The sequence below is a fragment of the Furipterus horrens genome, unplaced genomic scaffold, assembly GCF_987537825.1.
Source record: "Furipterus horrens unplaced genomic scaffold, mFurHor1.1.pri manual_scaffold_6, whole genome shotgun sequence".
Classification (NCBI taxonomy): domain Eukaryota; kingdom Metazoa; phylum Chordata; class Mammalia; order Chiroptera; family Furipteridae; genus Furipterus; species Furipterus horrens.
The window spans coordinates 129,130,855-129,151,922 of record NW_028327176.1 but is presented as its reverse complement, the minus strand read 5'-3'; the positions used below and the strand labels follow the sequence as shown (position 1 = coordinate 129,151,922).

General features: G+C 35.2%; 1 protein-coding gene across 1 annotated transcript in view; it reads left to right on the top strand.

The window, feature by feature from the left end:
• CEP162 (centrosomal protein 162) overlaps positions 1–21,068 on the top strand; it is a 68,806-nt gene that overhangs the window by 14,933 nt on the left and 32,805 nt on the right. The window contains exons 8-16 of the mRNA XM_090279634.1: positions 540–570; positions 4,155–4,271; positions 9,229–9,420; positions 10,002–10,083; positions 11,644–11,926; positions 13,613–13,871; positions 18,963–19,096; positions 19,360–19,590; positions 20,094–20,234. Coding sequence (XP_090135760.1) covers positions 540–570; positions 4,155–4,271; positions 9,229–9,420; positions 10,002–10,083; positions 11,644–11,926; positions 13,613–13,871; positions 18,963–19,096; positions 19,360–19,590; positions 20,094–20,234 — 1,470 coding nt within the window. The remainder of the gene's footprint in view (positions 1–539; positions 571–4,154; positions 4,272–9,228; positions 9,421–10,001; positions 10,084–11,643; positions 11,927–13,612; positions 13,872–18,962; positions 19,097–19,359; positions 19,591–20,093; positions 20,235–21,068) is intronic.

Genomic DNA, 21,068 nt, shown 5'->3' with positions numbered 1-21,068 from the left:
TGACACTGATTACAAAACTTATTCTAAGAAAACCAATAATATTGATGAATTTTAAATATGTTACCATTTGGTGGCCCACCTTTTTGAAAATTTCTCTCTCAAAATGTAGATGAAACCATGAGTACAAATTATATTTCTTCATTAGTTTTTATCAATACGGGGGAAATGCTGACGTTATAACAGAAGGAATCTTATATGAGGTGTACATGTTATAATGGATTAAAAAAAAATTTCTGAGCAAAGACAATGAGCAGATGGCTTCTATATACTTTAAACAAGGCTTTTATTAAGATCTAAATTAATTTCTGGTCATTTCCACGGTTCTGAAGGGACTTCTAGAAATTCTCTCACAGTTTCAGTGTCTCGTCTTGTAGAATTATCAGTGAATGAGGGTGATAAAGAAACCTAGAAAGAACATTTCCTGATCTTTTCATAATGGAGTAAAGCACTGGCTTTCAAGTTTTGTTACTATTTCCATTGTGGTCATTTTACATAACTTCCGTTTTAAATGATATGGTTCTTTTCTTCCTTGAATTTAGGAAGAAGAAAAAACGGGCATGCTGGCCAATGGTAAATATTATGTATATACATGTATTTTAGTTGAAGTTGCATCTAAATCATTCTGAATAAATCACTTTCTGTACTTGTTTTTTAATATTGCTGATGAATTAAAGTTCACAGTTTGTCTCAGTAGTAATATATCCCTTCTGCTTATCTTGAAGCATTTTTTTTTTTTTGCAAAGCCCAGTACTGAACAGCTTTATGGTGTGATTTACCAAACATTCAAAGAAGAATTTATACCAATTTTTTAAAAGTTTTTCAAAGAACACGATGGAATACTTCCAAACTCATTCTATGAGGCCAAGATCAACCTGATACCAAAACCAGATAAACATCATGAAAAGAAGACAGTCCCATTTGAAATAATAGCCAAAAGAATAAAATACTTAGAATAAATTTAACTAAAGAAGTAATAGATATGTACATTGTAAATTACAAAATTTCGATGAAAGAAATTGAAGCAGACACAAGTAAATGGAAAGATACTGCATGTTCATGGATAGGAAGAATTAATATTGTTTTAATGTCCATACTATAGGACATTAAATTACTGGATCTGTGAACCACAGATCCAGTGCAGTCCCTATCAAAAGTCCAATGACATTTTCACAGATAGAAGAAAAAAAAAATCTTAAAATTCATATGGAACAACAAAAAACCCAAATAGCCAACACAATCTTGTGAAAGAAGAACAAAACTGGAGGTATCACACCTCTTGAATTTAAACTATCAATATGTTAAAAAGCTGTCATAATCAGAACAGTATGCTATTGCCATTAAAAACACACATAGAGACTTCCGGCCAAGATGGAGGCCTAGACTGACATGCTCCATCTCCCTCCACAACTAAGAAGGAATACAACTACCGCAAAATGAGAAATAACCAAAAGTTACAGAAAATAAATGGAAGTTCAACATATGAAATTATAAAGAAGTGGTGCTCATCCGGACAGGTAGGAGGGGCGAAGCCAGGGAAGAGAGGTCAAGCTGTGCTGTCTGTGGCAACAGCGGCGATGGAGGCAGGACAGCGGTAAGCACAGACACCCGTATTTAGGGGGAGGCAAGAAGTGTCTGGGGAGCACCCCCTGTGCCAGCCAAACCCGTCAGCTTGCGATTCCAAAGCCGGGGGAGGCAGACCTCCGTTGCCATGGACTGTGAGGCCCTGAGGGGGTGGGGATGGAGGAGGAGGCTCCCGGTCTCTCAGTGGAGAGTGAATGGCAGGAATCCAGCTTGGACCCCCACCCCTGCAGAAAATGCCACAGTGTGGTGAGAAGGGTCACCCAGTTGTGACGAGTGCACAGAGCTCCACCCCCTATAGCATAGGAGGTGTGACAGCCCTGCCCAGGAAGCAAAGGTAAACACAAAATGGTCAGGATGGTACAGATCATGATAGAGATCCCGGTGACGCAGCTGACCAGACAGCAAATATCTAATCTAATGGCTCAGCAGATAGGAAATCTTTCTGAGGCTCAATTCAGAGCTTTGGTTATAAAAATGCTTACAGACCTAACAGCAGATCTTAAACAAGACGGGGAAGGAATGAAGGCTAGTCCTGATGAAATGAACAAAAACACATATGAAACTAGTGGTGAGGGCAAGAAAACCAGGGATCAAATCAACAAGTTGGAACATAGGGAAGGAACAAACAACCAATGCAGAAAAAGGAAACGAGAAGTGAGTAAAATGAGGAGAGGCTCAGAAATTTATTGGACAGCTATAAGCGGGCCAACATCCAAATCATAGGGCTGCCAGAAGGTGAAGAAGAAGAGCTAGAAACTGAAAAATTATGTGAAAAAATAATGAAGCAGAACTTCCCTAACTTGGGGAAGGAAATAGACTTACAGGTCCAGGAAGCACAGAGAGTTCCCAAAAAACTGGACCCAGGGAGAACCACACCAAGGCACATTATAATCAAAATGTCAAAAATTAAGGATAAAGAGAGAATCTTAAAAGCAGCAAGAGAGAAGAAGAAGAGGAGAATTACATACAAAGGGGTCCCAATAAGCCTCTCAGCTGATTTCTCAAAAGAAACTCTGCAGGCAAGAAGGGATTGGCAAGAAATATTCAAAGTAATGAAAAGCAAAAACCTACAACCACAATTACTCTATTCAGTGAAGCTGTCGTTCAGAATAGAAGGGCAGAGAAAGTGCTTCCAGGACAAAGTAAAACTGAAGGAGTTCATCAGATCCAAACCACTGTTATATGAAATGTTAAAGGGACTTGTTTAGGAGAAAGAGGATCAAAACTATGAACATTAAAATGAAAACTGTATCTCAACAACCAACAACAGAAGCTAAGGAATTGAAACAAAGGCAGACTAAGTAAGCAATGAGAGTGGGAAAAGAATTATAAGTATGGAGAACATTTTGGGAGGAGGTCAGTGGGGACGGGGGATGGGGGAAAGGGAGGGAGATGGTATAGGAATTAAGAAGCATAGTAGGAGGGAGTGGAGTAGATAGGAAGATGTTGAAAAGAACTATATGCACAATCAATGGGCATGGACTAAGGGGGGGACAACTGGAGGGAGAGGGGTCAGTGGGTGCAGGGGAACAAAGAGAAAAGAAATTGGGACGACTGTGACAGCATAATCAATAAAGCATATTAAAATAAAATAAAAAATAAAAACACATAAATCAATGGAATGGGATAGTCCAGAAACAGACCTATGCATATATGGTCAATTAATTTTTGACAAAGGCAACAGGAATACATAAGAAAGAATAGTCTCCCCAGTAAATTGAGCTTGGAAATGGATAGCTGCATACAGGAGATGAAACTGGACCCCCTACCTGACAACATATACAAAAATCAATTGAAATGGGTTAAAGACATATATATGTATATATTTCAGCCTTTGAAAAAAAAGGAAATCCTGCCATTTCCAACAACATGGTTGAATATGGAGGACATTTAGTTAAGTGAAATAAGGCAGACATAGAAAGACAAATACTGTGTGATCTATGTGGAATCTAAAAATGTCAAGATCATAGAAACAGTAGAATGACAGTTACTGGGCGCTGGGAGATCAGGATATGGGAAGATGTTGGCTTAGGGGTACAGAGTTTTAGTTAATGCAAAATAAAAATGTTCTGGAGATCTAGTGTGCAACAATGTGACTTGTTAACAGTAGTTTATTATGTACTTGAAATTTGCTAAGGGAAGATCTCAAGTGTTCTCACCACACAAAAAGTGGTAAATAACTATGCAAGGTGATGAATGTTAATTTGCTTATTTTGGTAAATATTTCAGTTTGTATATATATATATCAAATTACCAAATTGTACACCTTAAATATATACAATTTTTAATTGTCCACCATACCTCAATAAAGTTGGGAGGAATTTTTTTGTTGTTATTTTTCTCATGCCCTTTGCCTTCTACATATAAATGGACGTTAGGCATGTATATAAGCCTAGATACGTATGTACTCCTCACTTGTACATAAGAAAATCATGCTTATTATAGATATGTGAATATGATAATATATTCTTTGTATGTAAATATTTATCTTTGTTTTTATATAGATTGCATATGATTAAGGAACCGTACCAAATTCTCTACATTTATAAGGTCTTTTCTTATTTTTGTTCCAGTGGTACTGCTTGATTCATTAGACTCTGTTGCAGAGGTCAGCGTGGACAAACAGGATAAAGCAACAACTATGCCGAAAGTTCTGCCCGAAATAACTGATAATGAAATGGCAGGAACAGGTAAAAATGTTGGAGAAACATTTTCTAAATATGTAATATTTTATGACTAATGGGCTTCATTTATGTATACTACATAATAACATAATAACTATATTGACAATAAAATTTTAAATCTTATATTTTCTACAATATTTAACACCTTTAATAATCTGAACTTACTAACGGCGACACCTAGTGCTAGTAAGCCAAGTAAAGTGTGTTTTTAAGTAGTTTTTTTCTTTTTTAAATTTATTGATTCTTAAAGAGAGGAAGGAAGAGAGAGAGAGAAACATCAATTTGTTGTTCCACTTATTTATAATGCACTCATTGGCTGCTTCTTGTACGTGCCCTAACCAGAGATCAAATGCACAAATTTGGCATCTCAGGATGATGCCCTAACCAACTGAGCTACCTGGCCAGAGTTTAAGCAAATACTTATTAATGAATAAATGATATTGATACAAAGTGTAGCACTGTAGGTGAATATTAACTATTTTTTTTTATCCTTCTCCAGTTAAATTTGCCCTGTATAGGAGAAGTGAAACTTCAGTCTTAAATTGCATGGAAATACTTCCCTTACATAGGGAAAAGCTGGATTATACCCCCAAATTTTCAAATGCCTAGGACCATCTACGCTTTAGTATAGGTTGTAATGGTCTTTTTTTTTTTTAAGACTTTATTTATTTTTAAGAGAGAGGGGAAGGAAGGAAGAAAGAGAGGAAGAGAAACATCTATTGGTTGCTTCTTGCACACCCCCAATTAGGGACCTGGCCTGCAGCCCAGGCATGTTTCCTGACTGGGAATCGAAATAGGGAATTTTCTGTTCCCAGGCAGGCACTCAACCCACTGAGCCTTACCAGCCAGGGCAAGATTGTAAAGGTCTTTAAGACAATGTGGAATCTTTATCTCCAAATGAAATCTTACATATACTCTATATAGGTAAAAATGGTATTTTGTTGATATAAACATAGATGTTTACATTTGTAACATTTACAAATAAAGTTAGAGCAGTAATGGTCTTTGAAATTTTTGAAATCAGAAGTTATATTTATTATTCCCATATCACCATCAGACTTCTAATATGTTTGTATTTTGTTTTTGTTGTATAATTTGAAAATATTCTTGATTTACTACATAAATAGTTACAAATAGAAACTTTTTAATCAGCTTGCTTTGCAAGTCTCAGTTGAACGTATGGTTCAACTAAGCCAAACACTTGGAAAAAAAGAGCAATAGAATTGATAAATCATTAACCAACTCTGAACATCTGTTTGAATTTCATTTTTATTTTTTAATTTTTACTTTCTTATTGAAGTATAATATACCTATAGAAAAGTAATATAATACATCTATATTATATATTATAATAGTGCAACCTGATGAATTTTCAAATACCGAACACACACCCATGTAACTAACAACCAAATCAAAAACATATGACCCAAACCACAGTCTACTCAGATCTCTTTTTTCCCTGGTCACTGCTATTTTAAGAGTCAGCACTATCTTGACTTGTTTCACCCATTTCTATTTAAAAATATAAACATGTAAAAGTCAAAAAACTACAACACAATTTTTCCATCAAGACATGGTACTCATTTATTTGTTATTACTCACTGGGTATTCTGCTATGACAAAAGCATGTGCTGAACACATGTTCCTTCATTTTACTGCTGTTTATTTAAGTTTGTGTCACTTAAGTGCTGTGATACTAGATCCACTTGCCCAGTTTTCAGTAAGCAGACATGAATTCTTTTAAAAGACGGGTGTCGAGCCATAGTTTTTTACATTATAGGAAGTTCATATACATACAGTATGGCCAGAGAAATTTTATCCTAAGATATGCATGAAAACAAAGCAGTAGGCAAAGTTATTACTGATGGTCTTCAAAATATTAGTTACATAAATGGTGCATTGAGTGTTTAGAATAACTTCTAGTCTAAGCTTTAAGTTGTAAAGCACATTTAAAAATGAAATTTCAACCAAACATCTATGGAATCTGTGATTTTGTATGAAACACCATGGTTTCGTAAAATACAGTATGAAAACCACCGCTGTAGGTTATAAGAAAAACTCAAAAAAATGTATTGCTAAAATTAAAAATTCTTTTGAGATGGTCCAAGCAGTTATATAAATCTGTAGTTTTGTTTGGTTTGATTTGGTGTCATTTCTTAAATGTTCTTGACTGTGAAATATTTTGATAAGTCAGTTACTGGAAGATAGTAAAATATGAACTTACTGTCATGTAGTCTTTGATTCATATTCTCATCCTTGCCAATTTTCACCTGGGTGCCATTGGACAATTAATACCTCTAAGCCTGTTTCCTCTTTAAAATGAGACCTTGTTATCTTCAACTGAGGTAATTTATATAATATGCTAAGATTCAACAAGGAACACTCTGTTGTTATCATTATTATAATTTATATCAACTGTCTATTAATAGAAGTTATAATAAAGAATCTGAAGGCATTATAGTATAAATGTGATTGGCTGTGTGATACTGAATTTACCTGGTACATAAGAAGTACACTTGAAAATGTTCAAATCAGCATGTTTAAGAACTGAAAAGATCAGTGGGTTTATTCTTTTTCTTTTTTTTACCATGTTTCTTCCAGGATTAAGCAGGCTCAGATTAGGTGCTACATTGTCAAAGATCATCTTTTAAAAGTAATATTTATGAAATTCTTTGTGCTTTGTTGTATTAAAAAGGTCGGTGGTATAAAAGTGAGGTTTTCCTAATACCAGGCAAGGTCTAGCCTTTCACTTATTTTCATTTGTCTCACATCAGGTACCATTTTGTGCTCTGGCTGCATGGCCTGGAGCAGTCACAAGGTGACAGTATTGCTCCATAACCTGACCCTTGCCTCTGTATAAAATAGGATTTGATCTGTCTCAACTTTCTTAACTGGAAAAATGCAGGGAGCTTTTGACTTGTAGTAATTTATGAAATAACAACATAGAATATTCATTTTTAATGTAAAGGACAGGCAGATCAGGCCTTTTCTCTTCAGAAAATGCAGGGGAAAAGTTAATTGTGTAACTTTGAAATATTTTAATGTTACTTGGGTTAATGACTCAAGGAAGAAGAAAAGTGTCTTTCCCCTGCTCTGTTTTCTGAGCTGCCCCTAAACCTCTCTATCCTCTATTTCTAATTTCTAACTTTTAGGTCATTTGTTTTTCTGCACGCTTTCCCTGCTGTTGCTTTAGAGCCTGGGACCTCTTCTTTCCGACACCTCGCACCTGATAAATTAGGTATGAGCAGTACTGCTCTCCTACTTAACATTGGGGTTATTTCTTTTATATGTACTCAGCAGATACTTAAACGTTCTGATATTTCTGTAGAGGAGAGAAAAAAACACCTGTGTCTTTTTCCTTTCCTTACAAAGATTAATTCTCCTTTAGTCATGCTACTCAGTCTGACAGATGGTTAGGGGAAGCATTAGGCTTACCTTAACAGGCGAGATCTTTTTCCTAAAGTCCTATTGAAAAATCCCTGCCACCTGCCACTTGCCACTTAACTGTTAACAATTCTTCTCTAATGTTACCCCCTTTTTTGTTTTTAATTTATTTAAGCAAGTCTGTTATTAATTGGGCATGCTCCAAATAGCAGCGATGACCTACAGCATTAGATAGAAAGATATCGTCAGGCATTGTTAACACAATCTTTTGTGTGGCATTTGGCTGACTCTTACATTTAGAGTTAAAAAGAGCCCCTTAGATGAATAAGAGCCACTATACAACTTACAGTTTATATAAAAGAAGATGAGGCTGTATATACTATTGTATTTTTAAGCATTAATTAATCACGGGTATCAAAAAGGACACTGGTCATCCTATTTTTCTCATTTTTTACTTTCCTAAGACTTACACTCTTTTCTAATTTTGAAAATGTCACTATTAGTAATGAAAGTTACAAAATGAGTAGGAAAATACTCATAAAAATATTAGATCATTGTTATCATAAGATTCCTCAAATTTTTTCTTTTCAGAATTTATTCATCAATTGTTGGGAGAAGGAGAAAGTTATTAGAGAAGGAAGAGTGAACAGTGACATGAAGTGTTCTGTTTTTGGATGACTAGGTGAAATAGTGATGCCCTTAGCTAAAACAGGAAATACTGGTAGTAAAACAAGTTTTGTTGGGGAATATAATAAATTCAGTTGGGGATATATTAGATATGATTTACTTACCAAGCAATCTAAATGTATTTATTCAGAAAAAAATTAGGACAGAAGACAGGTATGAGCATCATGAGCATATGTGTAATAAATGAAGCTAAGGGTTTTGATGATGTTTGGCATAAATAAATAAATGAGAAGTTTAAAAAAGAAGGCTAAAGATGGAACGTTGGGTGAGCCAGTTTACAATAAGAGATGGAGAAGTAGCCATCAGAGTGGTGAGAAAAAGGAGAGAGGATGCAGAACAGTTCCCAGGAAAAGGACAGTGTGGAATAGAACTAAAGAGAACTGTATTTGGCCGTTAGGAAATTGTTTTTCATTATAGCAGCTTCAGCAGGTTGTTGGAACACATTGAATTACAAAGTTAGAGGAGTTGAATTTTAGTTGAAGACATGCAGACTACTGCTTGGTGACACAGGAAGCTGAGAGAGGTAGTAGTAAGGGAGAAACAGAATCCTTGAGACGGTTGTTTCAGTTTGCGAAACTCAGGAGTAGTTTTATCCAATGCAGAGGGTCTGATTGTTAAGAAGAGAGGGCAATAACCAATGGAGACAGATTTTATAGTTACCATGTCAGGACACATCTCTGCTTACTGGAAAGACTTATTGAACCGGCTATAATTTCACACTGGTAGGCCATACCTACATATTACCTAGTTTTGTATTTAACTCCATCTCTATAATATTAACATTGTCCTACAGCCTTGTTCACTATTCCTAACAGATTAAGGGATGATATTAGTTGTTTATATTTCTCACATATTTGTGTGATTATACTGGAGATTACATTTATTTTAACAGGTGTTTCATATGGACAAAGCAATAGTGACATTGAAGCGCTTCATCAGGCTTATTGTCATATAGCCCATTCCTTGGGAGATGCTGATGAACAAAGAATTGAGAATGCTGCCGTGGAACATACCAAGAGCTCAGTGGAAGGTCATCCTCAAGAAAATGAAGAGTCCTCCAAAAACATCTCTACTACAGAATCTGGTAAAAGCCTATTTTAGACCCTCTCTGAACAATTTCCAGTTTAGTGTAATTTAGATACAATTTGCTGTAGTGATTATTTCTCAGTCTCTGAACTTATTTAAAGGATTTGTTCAAATAAAGTCTGGAAATCAGTGGTTCTACTATAAAGTTAGAGCTGAACATAGGATCAAATTTCAATTTCTTTTATAGTATGCCTTGACCAAATTAAGAAATTACTTGTTTTTACATTTTTAAATCTTTTCCATGTATATATACCAGTTATTTTTTTAAATAGAGAACAATATTTTGGGATCAACTAGATACATACTTAGCAAATAAATACGTGTGTGGATATACCCATACACATGTATTTGATATATGTATATTTATGCATCAAATATATGTATATGTGTTTCAAATATAAATATCAAAAGAGGTTTTCTTGGTGCATGCAACTGTACAGTGTGAAATTGGATTTATTGTATATGTCATTTTGTTAACTATGTCAACCAGAGAAGATATAATTTTGTTGGTATGGTGCATAAAATCAAGCAAGTGACATACATTTTTGATTGCTATTTTAACTTTTTTCGCCCTCTTAGATCTGCACACTGTAGAGGAACTGATGAAACCTATCAGAATAGATTCCTTTGGGATCAGTGGTTTAGATTTACAACCTGTCAGGTATGAGTTTTTTTAAATGAATTGTGCAAGTTGTTTTCTTGTTTGTTTATTGTTTTGTCACTGAAAACATCTAGAATCATTTGTTCTTCATAATCATTCTTAGTTAATGATTAATGTAGTTATATGTGTTTACCTATGAGTCACTGCTCTCCTCTTTTTAAATGAGTTTTTTTTAATTAGCTTTTACTCAATTAGTCCATAAATATTCTTGTCTAAAATTAAAAAAAAAAAAAGATGCTACTAAAAAAGTTAATGCAATTAAGTAGTCTTAAAGCTTTTTACTTAAAAAATTAATTTCTTCAGCTTTCAATAACTCAGAGACAGTTGATTCAAATGAAGAGATGAAACACGAATTTTATTTGGTATATGAGTCATAGACTTGCTTGTTTATAAACCACAGGGTGAGTTCTTTGGGCACAAGAGAAATGGCCTTCATGAACATGCTCCAGCTCCAGTACATTTTAGTTGAGGCTTGTGGGACCTCACTGTCATTCTCCACCACACAGAATAGCATATCACAATAACCTCATCATAAAACAACTTGCTGTTTGTGTATCACTTAGAGTATCACATCCATTATCTTCTGTGTTTTTTATAACAAGTGGGACAGGCATCCTTAATCCCCATCATTCAAGTGATGAAACTACAATAAGCTCACTTTAGTGGTGGAGTTCTCACAAGAACTGGATGATGATGTTGATGATAACTAAATTTCTCTTAAAGATTTTATTTATTTATTCTTAGAGAGGGGAAAGGGAGGAAGAAAGACGGGGAAAGAATCATCAATGTATGAGAGAAACATTAATCAGTTGCCTCTCGCACACACCCTGACTGCAGACTGGCCTACAACCCAAGCATGTGCCCTGACTGGGAATTGAACCAGTGACCGCTTAGCTTTGCAGGCCAACACGTAACCAACTGACCTTTAGAACATTTCAAGGGACAATTTTCCGTATTTTTGAAATCTAATAGTCTTAGATATTAGATTTCATTTAACTGTTTTAACCACAGAAGTGATTTTATTTCAAAATCCTCGTGATTTTTTTGTTTTACTTTAAAATGTTTCTAGACTGTGATGAAATTTATGCTTTTTAATATTTATATTCTATGTCTCATTGACATAAATTATGATTACCTCTTTAGTTTCTTCTAAAAATGTATAAAATCTTTTTTCTGCCACAAATGCATGTTGACCTTATAAGGCAGTATGATAAAAGATATATTATAAAAAGTTCACCTAGAAATTCATATTTTATTTTTTCTTATACAAAAGCAATCTTAGTCTTATTTGGTTTGGCTTTCCTTTGAAGTTATATCTCAGAGTCATTCATATAATCCCTTATACTGCATCAAAATTATTTGAAATTCAAAATAATTATATTATACTATATTAGTATACTCTATTAACCAGAACTATAAATAATGCACTTAACATTAGTGACCTAATTTAAATAGTTACAAATATTAAATATATATGTATATAGTGTGTATATGTTAATAATAACTGATATTTGAGGAGTCATGTAGGGTTTATTCTCTGTGTCCTGTTTTGTTTTATAGCTGTAAGAAACTGGCTGATAGTAAAGAAACTGAAATTATAAACCCTTTACCTCTTAAGATGAAGCCAAATGTTGTACCTCAAGAGCCACAAAATGTGAACCAATTTTCTGACAAAAATGAAGAGAATGTGGTTTTACCAAAGACAGCAAGTGAAAGTGTAGACAATAGCTGTCCAAGAGTCACTAATACAGAAGACTATATAGATAAAACGTACCTCAATATTGTGAGGGAGAAACTATCTGTTGTTCCTTCAGTATTACCTCAGGATGACAAAATAAAGAAAGTAAGTGTTTATAATTTAAATTAATTTGACATATTGATAAATGATGTTATATAAAGTCATATAAGTACCCTTGATATGTAAGTACATCTTAAACTTGTGGGATTGATTACTTACTATCCTCCACATAGATCCTGGATATTTGTGAGCAATATTTCTTACACCCCCTGGCTGATTTGGCTCAGTGGATTGAGCGTCGGCCTGCGAGCTAAGTGTCACTGGTTCGATCTTCCAGTCAGGGCACATCAGAGAAGGAAAACTCTGACTCCAAAAAACCTCCGCTGCCTTGCGGCATACCTCTTCAGGGGAAAGGCTAAGGGAGTAAACCCCGACAGAAAATCCGGAGCCGGAGTCCCTAAGGCGGTTTGACGTTGTAGTCAACACCGGCAACTCCTGCGGCGCACCTGAAGCCAAGCTGTATTGACTCCGTCTTTCCCTTGGACCCTTCAGCTGCGAAGAGAAGGGGGGTCTGCTGCATGGGCAACAGCAGACCCTCCATATCACCCTGCCCAGGCTCTGTAGCTTCAGATCATCGCAAGATGTCGATTCAACACGGGAGGAGACAGATACCATGTCACTCCCGAGTCGGACTGCACAGCCATTCTCGGCGGTGCAGATAGACTCTTAAGAAGCTACACCATCGTCTCTTGAGACGGACGGCTGCCGAGGATTTCTTACAACACCCTGCAGTGCCCAAATTCAAAAATACCTCTATGGCATTAGCTTTCTTCTTTTTTAGTTTTATTTATTTACTTACTTAATCCTTCCCCAAGGACATTTTTTTCATTGTTTTTAGCGAGAGAGGGAGGGAAGGAGGGACAGATGGTGCAAATGAGAGAAACATCAATTGGTTGCCTTACCCTACGCCACCCAACTGGGGATCAAACTCACAATCTGGGTATATGCCCCAACCAGAAAATGAACCTGTGACTGTTTGATTCACAGGACGACACTCAACCAGTTGAGCCACACCAGCCAGAGAGGCATTAGATTTCTTTTAGAAGCCATCCTTTACATTTCCTTTTTCTTTTTTAAATAACCATAGTTTAGAATTTGATTAGCATACGAAAATAAAAGTTTATTCATCATTCTAGGGCTTTTCATTCAATCTTTCTAGTAATTTGTGTTCTGTGAAAGTAAGTTAAGTTGGCATTTCATATTAATGCTATTAGCAACTATTGACAACTTGAATTTCACTGTTTCTTTTTCCTCTCTTCTTGAGCTATTTTAATTTATAGTTTGTGATCCCAATATTTTATTTTTATTTTACAATTTTTAGTTATGTGTTTATCATAAACTATCTCTGTTCCTTTGTGGAATAAGGCAGGGCATTAAATGTTTTTTTTATCTTGAGAAATTTAGAGGAAAAAGAAAATAAGATTTTATGTAATTTCAAAATATGTTCTTTCCATTCTTCTCCATATTCATGCTCATAATTCACACATAGTGCTTTCTGGCAGGATTATTTTGTTATAATATTATGCTGTTCTGTTCCCGATTTTGAAGATGTTTTTCAAAATACTAAAATTCTGATGACTTAGACTTAGAGAACTTTAATGTAGTGGTTTGCCTTTAGCAAACTACATTATTTAGTAATTGCTATGATTTTGCCATCTGTTAAATTTTCATTACAACTGTAGTAGTTGAAGTTCACTTAAGTACTAAAGAGTTTGTACTTGCTGTGTGCAGGCTTTTAGATCTCAACTCAGTTCTGGAGAAGGGGCTGTAATTGGTAAACAGGTACCATACAAGAAGGCCAGAAGTGCACCTCCTTTACCCAAAAGAAAACCCCAGAGTGGATTATATGCATCAGTTAGGAGCTCGGGCTATGGAAAACCCAGTTCACCATTCAAGACATTTTCTACTACTGAAAAGAAAACTTCAAAAGACATGATGAAAAGCAAAAACTTGAGGTCTGTTCCCACCTCAAATCAAGCTAGGAAAAAAGGTAATCATCATATACTCTTTTTATAATAGAATTATGTATATATACATTTGACCTTGAACATGGATTTGAACTTCACAGGCCCACTTATACACCAATTTTTTTCAGCATATACTGCAAATGTATTTTCTCTTTCTTATGATTTTCTTAATAACATTTTCTTCTTTATAGCTTACATTATTGTAAGAATACTGTACATCAGTGGTCCCTAACCTTTTTGGCATGAGGGACCAGTTTAGTGGAAGACAATTTTTCCACGGGTAGGGTGGGAGTGGGGGATAGCTTTATAGTCTGCCACCAGATGCAGCTTAATTGTTGCTTGCCACTCACTGACAGGATTTTGATACAAGTCTGCAAGCAGTTGATTTATTAGGGTCTCTGCAGTCAGACCTCTCTGCTAATGATAATCTGTATTTGCAGCTGCTCCCCAGTGCTAGCTTCCTGCCTCAGCTCCATCTCAGATCATTAGGCACGAGATTCTCCTAAGGAGTGTACAACCTAGATCCCTTGAATGCACAGTTCGCAGTAGGGTTCCTGCTTCTAAGAGAATCGAATGCTGCCACTGATCTGATAGGCGGCAGAGCTCAGGCGGTAATGCAAGCAATGGGGAACGGCTGTAAATACAGATGAAGCTTCACTGACTGGCCAGCCACTCACCTCCTGCTGTGTGGCCTGGTTCCTAATGGGCTGTGGACCTGTACCAGGACTGGTACCAGGACCAGTCCGTGGCCCAGGTTGGGGACCACTGGACTACATAATACATGTAACACACAAAATATGTGTTCATTGACTATTTATGTTATCAGTAAACCTTCCAGTCAACAGTAGGCTATTGATACTTAAGTTCTGGGGGAGTCAAATTATATATGGATTTTCGGCTGCATGGGAGTTCAGCACCCCTAACCCCCGTATTGTTCATGAGTCACCTGTAGTATATTATTTTACTTTCCTTGTTCTCTACTTTCTCTGTTTCCTTCTCTCCTTCTATGAACTTTCCTTATTTATAGAAAATAATTAACATTAGGGTACATATTCTATTTCTGAAAGATTCAGTTTATAGTAGGTTTTTCATCATTACATTTAGGTTTTCATGAACGAGACCTAGAAAACATGGGAAGCGAATATAAGATAAGAGTCAAACCTCTCATCTGGTTGGCTCTAATAAATTCAGAATGCAAATGGCATCCTACAAACAAAGGTTGATAGATTATCTAGACATTAGTTCTCCATAGACTTGGAGAGGCAGGCTGTTTATCACATAGTTTTCATTTTGTACATCACAGTGCTTCTGTTATTTCCTAATGGAGTCATTTATGTTGACAGTTGGAAAGGGTAATTTTCAACTCTCACCCAATGTAGCTATTAAAAGAAATAGAAATGTTCAAGTCAGACCAACATTTTTGTTACCTTTAGACTCCAGAGAGGAAAGAGAGCAATAATAGAGCCAGAAGCATTTTGTCCTTTTCTTTGTGATTAAATTGAATCAGTGACTGATTTCATCATTGTTATATGGTGATAGTTGTCAGAGAAGAACTGTCCTCATTGGAAAATTCATTTCTAGCTTAAAGTATCTTCCCTTGCCTTTCCCTACAACTATTCATTCTAGGACCACCTTGATTATACAGGCATACCTCATTTTATTTCACTTTGCATTATTGTACTTCAAAAAAGTTAGGTTTTTTACAAATGGAGGGCAAGACCCTCCACCAGCAAAAATTACAACTTGCTTTATTATGATGGTCTGGAGCTGAATGCACATCTCCAAAAAATGCCCATATTTAAAACTATTTAGGCATTAAAGACCCTTCTTGTGTCTTCATGTCTGTGTTTTAGCTGCAGCAACCTGTGCACATAAGATGGAAAGGCTAGGACTGATATATGTGAGAGTGAAGAACAGCTGTAGGGGTTGGTTATTTTGGAGAGAACAGGACTATGATCATATTGGATTAATACAAGCATCCTTTCCTCCTGTTCTTAACCTAGAGATCTGTAATCCCTCCCACTAAGAAATCTTTTGTATTCTCTTTTTGCTGGCTTTTGTGTGGAACATTTGCTTGTGACGTTGTCATCTACTCAGTTTTTAATAATTAACCATTCATTAGACCTATTACTTAATATTAAGAAAAGATACTTGGAATGCTTATCAAATTTTAGAATCATCAAGAAGAGTATGAAAATTTTTCATTTATGTTTTAGGAGTTTTCATTTTGTACTTTGGAAGCTGGTTATTTTTATACTGAGCTACTTATTTTCATTAGACTATTAGGTATGATTTTTTATTTTTGTCTTTTTATTGAAAAAATTGCCCAAAGTAATCTTAGTTTTATTCAGAACTGTAATTTCTTTGGGGTGATTGCTATTTTTTACAGATCAGGTTCTTCAAGAAGCAGACTCTGAGATGGAGGTTTGTGTACAGAAAGTCTAGAGACTGCACTTGGATCAATATTGGTTAAGATGAAAAAGAAGCCCAACTACTAAGGCTTACCCAAACAAAAGACTTTTCTTTTTTGTGTAACAAAGAGGCCAGGGTTAAGCAGTGCAGAGCTGCTGAAATTGTGCAAGGAACTAGATCCCTTCATTGCTGTTGCAAAATCCTTAGTCTGTGACTTTAATTTTCACTGTCATAAGACGGTTATTCAACCTCCAGCCCCTGTCACAAGGAAAGGTGAAAGGTAAAAGGTACATGCCAGTTAAATTGTCAGCTTCTTAACGAGGACAGTAGTCACTTTCCTGGAACCATATAGGAAAACTTTGCTTTCATCTTATTGGTCAGAACTTGGATCATGTGGCCACCCCCAGTTGCATGGAGTCCAGGGAGATGACTGACTGTCCAGGGCAATATCAGGTTTCTGTTAACTCTTGTGGGTTTGTTTGGGGGTTTTTTTGAGACTAATCATTTTGTCGCCATGAAAGGAATAGTTGTTCATTATTTAAGTTAAAAATACAGAAAAGGAAAAAGAAAGAAATAATTCTGCCAGAAACAACTGGTCTGTGCTTCTCACTAAGTATGTGCACTTACAGAGGTAGACAGAAGCATGAGTGGATGGAAGGGAGGGAGGGGGCAGACATGGATAAATGGACAAAGCGTTTTATAAGAATAGGATCACACTTTACAGGTTCCTTTTAAATTAAAGGTTAGATTTGGTTTTACTTAAATCTGTAAAAAGAAAAAGAAATTTCATCCTAAGAAATATTATATTCCAAAAGATCCCTTTAAGAAAAAATTATGAAAACCCCTCAAATGTTGTGAAAACCATGTTCTTTTGTTAAATGTTGTAGAATTTTATACATTATCAGTTTACCCTTCTTTGAAATATAAGGTAGCAGAACTTACATCTCCCACTCACATGCCTCCTACCTATTTTTGTTGGTTTAATTTTTACTTGTTTAAGATATAGTATTCTCTCCTACAACTGTAATTTCCCACAGTTTTGAATTTAGATCTTAGTTTTGATTATTAAAGAGATTGAATGCTTTTCACCAGTCCTTTAGCCATAGCTTCTCCATTCTGAAATTATTTTGATTGGTTTCTTATTTGCCTGAATTTTCTTAATGCATTGTTTTTCAAAGAAGGGCTCATGGGTTCTAAATTCTGCATTGTTTTCATGTTTGAATTTTATATCCAAGTAAATTTTTATATGTATAAAATAAGAAAATACTATTCATCTGTCATTATTGAAAATAATTGCTTAGCAAAATCAAAATCAAGAACTTAGGAAGGGAGAATTCTGGTATAAAAGCAATGACTATAGCTTGAACAAGATCCACCTGCCACTCTTGGCTGTCCCATCTTAGGGAGACTCACAGTGCCAGCAGCTCACACACTACTCTTTGGCCACGTGAATGGACCTCCAGTGATTTGGAAGGTTTAATGCCTGTTTTTCCAGTGACTCAAACAATTTCTTAGTGAATGCTTTAAGAAATTTCTCCACAAAACCTTCTAAATCAAACAGTCCAGTTAAACATGATTACTTCTCTATAAGGAAAATGTCCATATGCCTGGAAAAAGATTGAAATCTTTTGGTGGGGTACTATTGGTGACTTGTTTCTTCTTTAGACTTGTCTTTATTTTCCAAAAAATTTTTAAAACATTTTATTTATTTATTTTTAGAGAGTGGGGGAAGGGGACCTGGCCCACAACCCAGCATGCGCCCTGCTGGGAATCCAACCAGTGACCCTTTGGTTTGCGAGTTGACCCCCAACCCACTGAGCCACACCAGTCAGGAGTATTTTCCAAATCTTTAATAACTATCTATTTCACTTTCAATCAAAAAGTAAACTTCAAACTTAAAAATTTAGCATCTTGAAGAAATCATATTAAAAATATAAATTTCAAGTTATTTACCAACATTTAAGGCAATCAGGTAATGTTTACTGAGTGTTCAACTCAGAACCTATAATATTTGAATATGGACCTCAAGACCTCTTGTAGGTGTATCCCTTAAATTTTTTTATTACTAATCAAATGTATTGGCCTCACAATTATTTCTACTGTTTTGGGTTTACAAGGTACCTACCTTAAAGGCTGAAAATTTGATGAAAATATACAGTAAACACATTTTTTCTAATTGAATAAATATTATCATGGTAGTAGAGCAGGATTATAATTTTATTTTTTTTAATCGGTTTAGACTAGCTATTATAAAGTTTCCATGCAGTTTATATTCTTCCATTCGTACTGTGTAATATCTTGATACACACTGTATAAAAGTATGCTTTCTTTGAAAGCACGTTTAATTTCAACTAAAGTGCTTCATAAAGTTATTGTCTACTTTTTGATTCATTGTTTAGATATTCTTACTTGTTAGTGCTTTGAACTTTTAAAAGAATAATTTATTTAAAAGTAGCAAAGCCTAAAATCCCAATCCACATTTTCACATTTATTTAGCACCATTTGACACTGAGTCTTATGTGCATTAGCCTTCTCTCAAATTGTCAAATTGAATAGAATATGGATTATGGGCAACAGCTCTGGGTTCAGTGTTACACATTAGCCTTTCTGAGATCCTCATACGTCTTATTGTTACATAATTGCTGAATACACATTCAACTTTGTTTGCATTTGTGTTTTTGTCTACTGTCTACAATATTTAGAAATCTTATCTGAAACAAAACTCATTAAGCTTGCAGCATTGAGTAAACCAGTTCCCAAAACTGAAAGTTGTCTAGCTACTCCTAAGAAGTCTGAAGACTCTACAGAAAGTGGTTCCTGTATTCAGTTTCAGAATGTAAGTATTAAATTTCAAAATAATATTCATAATGTTTTTTATGTTCTAAAATCATATTAAAACCAAAGTATAAATAATGAAATAAATGAAATTTCTTTTGCTTTAAGTGTTCACTCTTATTGAACACTTATGTATTTTCTTAGCTGAACATTATTAACTTCTCATTTTATTCTTTATGGGTTGTTTTTTCTTTTCTTTTACAAACCACTTGTGTTTGAATCTTACATGTAAATATATAATGAAGTAATGCTTTTCCTTAAAAGGATTCATCTCCCAAATACCGTGGTGGGAACATGGACACAGAGTTAATTATGTTTAAAAGAGTTCAGGAAGCAGAGGAAAAATGGAGGGGCGCACAAGCCTTAATTGAGCAAATTAAAGTCACATTCTCAGAAAAAGAGAAAGAGCTAGAGAATAAGATGGAAGAACTAAAGAAACAACAGGAAAAGGAACTCTTCAAATTGAATCAGGACAATTATATTCTTCAAGCCAAGGTACTAGAAATGTTGTCTTCTTCTTTTTATTAAAAAAAATAATAATTGTACATTCTGCTAAATGCATTGTTATCTTTTTGTTCTTGGGCTGTTTTGCTTGATGTATATGCTGTATAAAACATGAGCATGGTTCCTGGGAGGGCCTCCTTACACAAGAACCCAAATCCAACCCCAGAAGGGAAAAAAATCAAAATTTATATTGGCTCATTTTGATACTTTTCTTCAGTTAGCAGTCCTTTTTAAAATAAATCTCTTAGTTCACTGTGACCTTCAAAGGAGATTTCAGAAACAACTGCTGTAGAAAGTCTTAATTAAGGGAATGACACTATGTAGCATTTCTGAGTTACTTCCATTTCAGAACCATCAGCACAAAACAACACAGTAATGATTTAATTGTAGTTGGCGTTATGTTAATTCCAGTATGGTTATAAGACTGTTAATTTTCCTCACTTCTCACTTTATCATTTCTTTCCCCATATAAACAATTTCTGCATTTTCTCAAGTTAAATAGCTTTGGAGAAACAAACAAAACACAAAGGTTCTTACATTTTGGAGAAACAGCTGATGCTATTACTGGAGAAAAATTGAAGCAAATCCAAAAAGAAATACAAGAACAAGAGACACTTCTTCAAGGATATCAACAGGTGTGATTTTTTTTCAGCACATACTAAAGTTGTTCTTGAGTCTCTTTGATTATTAAAATAAGGCATATTAAAATATTTATGTGCTCATTTAACAGGTACTGGGAATTCTGGCAAATATGAGGAAGTGATAATTTGACTAGTCTGCCCATTTCTCATGGGCAGAATTGAAGTGGTTAAGAGCATGGGTTCTGAATTCAAAGAATCAGGTTTTAGACATAGCTGTGCCACCTGCTGTGGAGCCTTGGGCAAATCACCTCTTTAAGCCAATTTCCTCATCCATGAAATGGGAATGATAATAATAATACCTGTCTCATAGGTGGGTTATGAAATTAAAATAAGACAGTGCAAACTAACCTCTTAGTGCCTGGCACAGAGTAACCAATCAGTGAATGTTGCCTGTTATTACTTTTTTTTTTTTTTTTTCTGCAATGAAATTTTTTTTTTTATTTTTTATTTTTTTTATTTTGGTTTTTCAATTACAGTTGTCCCCTTTTCCCCTAATTTCTCTCCCCCACCCAACCCAGCCCCTCTCCCGCAATCATATCCCTCCCCATTGTCCATGTCCATGAGTCTTTTATACGGGTACTTTGACTAATCCCTTCCCTTACTTATCCCCCTTCTCTCCCTCCCCCCTCCCCCCTGTTAACTGCTATTCTGCTCTTTGTTCTATTTAGTTCCTTTGTTTGTGTTGTTCTTTAGTTTCCTGTATTAGGTGATATCATATGGTATTTTTCTTTCTTTGCCTGGCTTATTTCACTAAGCATAATTCTCTATAGTTCCATCCATGTTGTTGCAAATGGCAGGAGTTCCTTCTTTCTTTCTGCTGCATAGTAT